Source organism: Schistocerca piceifrons, chromosome 9 (genome assembly GCF_021461385.2).
Source record: "Schistocerca piceifrons isolate TAMUIC-IGC-003096 chromosome 9, iqSchPice1.1, whole genome shotgun sequence".
Classification (NCBI taxonomy): Eukaryota; Metazoa; Arthropoda; class Insecta; order Orthoptera; family Acrididae; genus Schistocerca; species Schistocerca piceifrons.
Genome location: NC_060146.1, coordinates 123057301 through 123063300, shown reverse-complemented (window position 1 = coordinate 123063300; position 6000 = coordinate 123057301). Strand labels below are relative to the sequence as shown.

At 42.8% G+C, this 6000-nt stretch overlaps 1 protein-coding gene across 1 annotated transcript in view; it reads right to left on the bottom strand.

Annotated features, from left to right (window-relative positions):
* Positions 1 to 4709: 4709 nt before the first annotated feature.
* Positions 4710 to 6000, bottom strand: part of LOC124717174 — a 37469-nt gene continuing 36178 nt past the window's right edge. The window contains exon 7 of the mRNA XM_047243950.1: positions 4710 to 4870. Coding sequence (XP_047099906.1) covers positions 4823 to 4870 — 48 coding nt within the window. The 3' untranslated portion in view covers positions 4710 to 4822. The remainder of the gene's footprint in view (positions 4871 to 6000) is intronic.

Here is a 6000-nt window from a genome sequence, read left to right as displayed (position 1 = left end):
ACAAATCTTCACCCTCATAGAGGCTTTCAATGTATTCTTTCCACCTATCTGCTCTCTCCAGCGTGATGGTTACAGCGTGTAATTGAAGTAAACCTGACTTTAGTCATTCTCACGTCGGGAAACAAGGCTGCTGACGCGGCTGCGAAGGCTGCAGTCCTCCTACCTCGGCCCACTAGCCCATCCATTCCTTCCGATGAGTCCCTTGTTGCCGTCTGTCGTTAGGCGGTGCGACCTTGGGCATCACCACTGGCCTTCTGTACATACGAACAAGCTTCGGGAAATGAAACCCCTCCCAATGGCTTGACCGACCTCCTCTCGTCGCGTGGACATCAGGTTACCTAGGCTGCGTAATAGGCACTGTTATTTTAGTCATCGTCATTTCTTAAATGGTGACCCATAACCACTCTGCGCTCATTGTCATCGACTTTTGATCGTTCACCATTTCCTGACCGAATGCCTTTTTTTGACTGCATACGCTCTAGTGTACGAGTGTGCTTGCGTCAGAGATATCAGCCGTTTCAGCGAACGACGCGCTGGCTGTCCACCTCGTTTTACTTTTTATCTTAGTAATATGATAGGCAACGGCCTTGTCGCAGTGGATACACCGGTTCCTGTGAGATCACCGAAGTTAAGTGCTGTCGGGCATGGCCGGCACTTGGATGGGTGACCATCCAGTCGCCATGCGCTGTTGCCATTTTTCGGGGTGCACTCAGCCTCTTGATGCCACTTGAGGAGCTACTCGACCGAATAGTAGAGTAGCGGCTTCGGTGAAGAATACCATCATAACGACCGCGAGAGCGGTGTGCTGACCCATGCCCCTCCTATCTGCATCCTCCTCTGAGAATGACACGGCGTTCGGATGGTCTCGATAGGCCACTCGTGGCCTGAAGGCGGAGTGCTTTAGTAATGTGGTGAAGAACATGTAATCTTTGGTTCGGGACGTTCGCTGTCTGTACGTAGTATTTTGTGGACCTTTCTCCAAGGGGAAGTCCATGTTTTTAGCTCTCTTTCCATCCGTCGATTGGGCGTAATGTGTAGTTGCGCTTAACATTTTTTTTATTAGTATTCTAAGGCTATGACGTGGACGTAAATGACCTCAATTGCTTTTGTGTACTAAAACAAAAACAATAAAAAAAGATAGCGCCGCGAAATTTGAATAGGCTTTGTATTTAAGATGTCTACCAACATTCATTTGCGTAGTACAACTCCTTGTTGGTGTTGAGATTTGCTCTTTCCGTCAGTGTGAATCTGAGTTTGTGAAATATATGTCGACCTGTCAGTTACAGTGGTTGTTTGTCTGCATGGAAAGCCGAAGTAAACCAGGCAAATGAGAACGATGTTACGAACGTGGTAGAGGGAAATCGATCATGGTCCTAACACACCGTCGATGCGATTTGAGCAAACAGTGACGCAGTGACTGGCTACCGTCAAGTACGATGGTAGATCGACTTGACCACTGGACCCATGTCTGCTGATGGAGTCCGCTGCTGCAGTCGAGAGCGCAGCGTGCAGGGTGCCGATGATTTCAGCTCAAAGTTAGGAGACGCAGTCCTTTATTTGTAGTTTGTAAAGAACAATGATGGCACCCTTATTCCACACAAGAATCTCGGCCACCAGTCCTCTGTAAAGCTGTATCGGCCCACCACTGGCGTGATTGTTTCCTTAACAAGATATTCTACCAAGAGGAGGCGAAAATTTAATAGCCAATAATCTCCATTTTCTCCCACTTTTCCAAAAAAAGGAACCTTGGTAAGTCCTGACGTTCCATCAATTTCACCATGTCGGTGCCCTTCCAAACAACAGCTGGGCTCTCTCCAAAGCCCCTAGAAAAAACTATGCTCCAAGCTAGCCACCTTTCTGAATATGAATCCCGATTCATCTGTACCAAATATGACGAAGTGGTCATCTGTGAATGATGATTGTGAAATATTGAAGATGCAAAAATAGTGCAAATGTTTCAGTAATTTTTGAGAACGGCTGTTTCTTAGTACTTTAAAATGAACATGAACAGTCTTGACCACAAGAAAGCTTTACATTTGTGGTTACTCCACGTTCTTTACGCAGTTGACATTCTTGGAGTTCGTAACTCCTGCTCTGTTCACTGCCATCGCCTACCAACGTGGAATGAGGCCTGAAGATGGTCAGTAACTGACCGAAACCGGTAAGCACAAAAGTAAACGTTTCTTGTGGTCGAGACTGTTTATGTACGCTTTAAAGAAAAAAGTTTATTTTCTGAAAAATGACAGCATTACTGCAGTTCTAGACTGCCATCTACGTAGGTGCAACCAGTGGGAAACTAACAGAAATATTCATAATTACCGACATTAATTTTTTAATTGTGCAGAACCACTGCGGCCCTCTACGACTTCCACAAAACGCAATAATGTTGAGAAAGGTCAGATATTAGCAAAATATACCAAAAATACGATTCAAACCTGAGACCTATCAGGTGTGCAAGCCCATCTGGGTTCAGATGAAGAAGAAGTGGTCCAGTTACATCATCTAGCACTTCTATACAGGGTGTTACAAAAAGTTACGGCCAAACTTTCAGGAAACATTCCTCACACACAAATAAAGAAAAGATGTTATGTGGACATGTGTCCGGAAATGCTTAATTTCCATGTTAGGACTCATTTTAATTTCGTCAGTATGCACTCCAACGTGATCAAATTGTAAATTTTCACAATCAACATTCGTGGGCTGACGAGAATCCGTACGCAATTGTGCAATCACGTCATCAACACAGATTTTCTGTGAACGTTTGGGCAGGCATTGTTGGTGATGTCTCGATTGGGCCCCATGTTCTTCCACCTACGCTCAATGGAGCACGTTATCATGATTTCATACGGGATACTCTACCTGTGCTGCTAGAACATGTGCCCTTACAAGTACGACACTACATGTGGTTCATGCACAATGGAGCTCCTGCACATTTCAGTCGAAGTGTTCGTACGCTTCTCAACAACAGATTCGGTGACCGATGGATTGGTAGAGGCGGACCATTTCCATGACCTCCACGCTCTCCTGACCTCAACTCTCTTTGATGGCTGGGTGTTGTGTGCTGTCCTTAGGTTAGTTAGGTTTAAGTAGTTCTAAGTTCTAGGGGACTGATGACCATAGATGTTAAGTCCCATAGTGCTCAGAGCCATTTGAACCATTTCAACTCTCTTGACTTTCATTTATGGGGCCATTTGAAAGTTCTTGTCTACGCAACCCCGGTACCAAATGTAGAGACTCTTCGTGCTCGGCCGGCCGAAGTGGCCGTGCGGTTAAAGGCGCTGCAGTCTGGAACCGCAAGACCGCTACGGTCGCAGGTTCGAGTCCTGCCTCGGGCATGGATGTTTGTGATGTCCTTAGGTTAGTTAGGCTTAACTAGTTCTAAGTTCTAGGGGACTGATGACCTCAGCAGTTGAGTCCCATAGTGTTCAGAGCCATTTTTGAACCCATCTTCGTGCTCGTATTGTGGACGGCTGTGATACAATACGCCATTCTCCAGGGCTGCATCAGCGCACCAGGGATTCCATGCGACGGAGGGTGGATGCATGTATCCTCGCTAACGGAGGACATTTTGAACATTTCCTGTAACAAATTGTTTGGAGTCACGCTGGTACGTTCTGTTGCTGTGTGTTTCCATTCCATGATTAACGTAATTTGAAGAGAAGTAATAAAATGAGCTCTAACATGGAAAGTAAGCGTTTCCGGACACATGTCCACATAACATCTTTTCTTTATTTGTGTGTGAGGAATGTTTCCTGAAAGTTTGGCCGTACCTTTTTGTAAAACCCTGTATAAGTGGGATGTTTGAACAACTTTTAATTTTTCCCGCCGAAAAGGCGACCATGTTAAATGTTACGACAGAACCAGCACTTTCATTACACAAATAGTGTTCTGGCAAAACATTTAATGCTTTTTATTGCAGCATTCAGTTCTCGACGATCGAGAAGATTTATAGTTTTATAATTAATATTCTGTGTGTCAAACTACACTTTATTTGTCATATTATGTTCACGATATTCACATTTATTATTGCAGCTGACAATACATGATAGTGTTCCTCTTTATTTGATAAGACAACATAATTATAGTTGTTAATACCTTATCACATTATTACTACAAATGGCTCTAAAAACTATGGGACTTAACATCCGAGGTCATCATTCCCCTAGACTGAGAACTACTTAAACCTAACTGACCTAAGGACATCACAGACATCCATGCCCGAGGCAGGATTCGAACCTGAGACCTTAGCAGCAGCGCGGTTCCGGACTGAAGCGCCTAGAACAGCTCGGCCACAGCGGCCGGCATTATTACTACCCTGCTGGAATTGTAACCTAAGCTTTCTGATTCGGGCGGATATCGTCTGACACTATCGTTAACTGTTTGCCAGAGCTTGGGAAATCTCAGTTTCGTCATGCTGTCCAACGGAGTAATTTAAAGTTTCGAAACCAATTTACAAACTAGTGTCACATGATGTTCATGAGAAAAATACCCTAACTTGTGGAATGTTCATGTCGTTACGTAGTTCATGTTGTGAACGAAAGTTAAATTAACTACTTACTTTTCAGTCTCTTATTCTTCAGTTTTGGCCATTGCTCTTACTAAGGAATACAGATAGTATCTCCGCTTGGTTGAGTTTAAAACTGCTTTTCTAGTGGTTTTCTTTGAAATAGGTTACAGATATACATGGACTCATAGAAAATATTGTAAACCACATTTAAATCACTGTTTATTGATTCCAACAAGGTCGCCATTACTCTGTATTTTTCCATCCAATTTTCCATGTATCTTAACACCAGGATCAATCGTTTAGCGTTTCCAGCGCCTAGGATTGCATCTTGTCCAGTGCTTCATCCAGAGCAATAAATATTGTCTGAAAAATAACAAAATTTGTATTATACATTATCATAGCACTTCTTGAAACTTATATCCCCAATGTGTTTCTGAGATTCACAAAGCCATATGTCATGGCTACCTGCTTACATACATTGTGCGTCTAAAATGTTGGCTCAGTGGTATCATAAAATAGATGAAATACGGTGTACAGATAGATTATATACATTAAGATTAACACATTTCAGTCAGAGTTTGTAATGCTGTGGTAAGCAGCAGGAAGGAATTACTTCGGAGTCGATCGAACTTTTGGGAGCCTCACTCTTTTTCTCGGCAGTGGGAATTTCATTCAGGCAACCAGAGACTGTAACCGCTATGTCTGCCCACCGCACTCAGAACAAGAACAAGTTAAAGTTCACCAAAGCACGTCAACAGCATTTACTGACTTTTTTTAGCACAAACAGGGGAGCAGATCTTCTGTTGGCCCAGCTCCTTATTGATGATGATTTTAGTTGTCCCTTCTAATTTGCAACAGAATTTATAAGACTTATCGTTATTCTCTAAAGATATGAAACATAAATTCAATGTACGTTTACTGTTTTTTATTTGAGTGTTCTGATATTGGTGTGCGCACGTTGTCGTTATTGAGTGAATGACGGTCATTTTTTTCCAGCAACTAACAACTAAAGCAAAAGTGGGTCGAGAGTGTGAGAGAGACGGAAGAAGAACAAAGAGTTTAAACAGCAAATGTTGGCATTATGAATATCTGTTGTAGCCTTTGTAAACTGATGACTACTCTCAGGAACAAAAGACTGATGTAAACTATCACTTGAAATGCACTCACAATTTTCAGCGACCATGATCAACTTTTTTCACAGTTTTTTAATGCAGGTTAGTTTGTTAATTGGGAACAAAAAGCAGGAAACCGTCACAGAGAAAACAAAGAATAATAAACTTCTGTATGTCCATCCTTTTAGCAGGACGTCTCTGGGACGACGGCCGTTTACTATCATGACAAATAAAAATACCTACAGCCGCCCTTCTGACTTTATCTCATTTTGTCGCTTCCAGTTTCAACGCTTCAGCGCGTCATCTTCAGGCCTGTATGCATAAAACATTAAAGATATCATTATCAACTTGTCAATCAAGGTACATAGGGATGGATTAAAA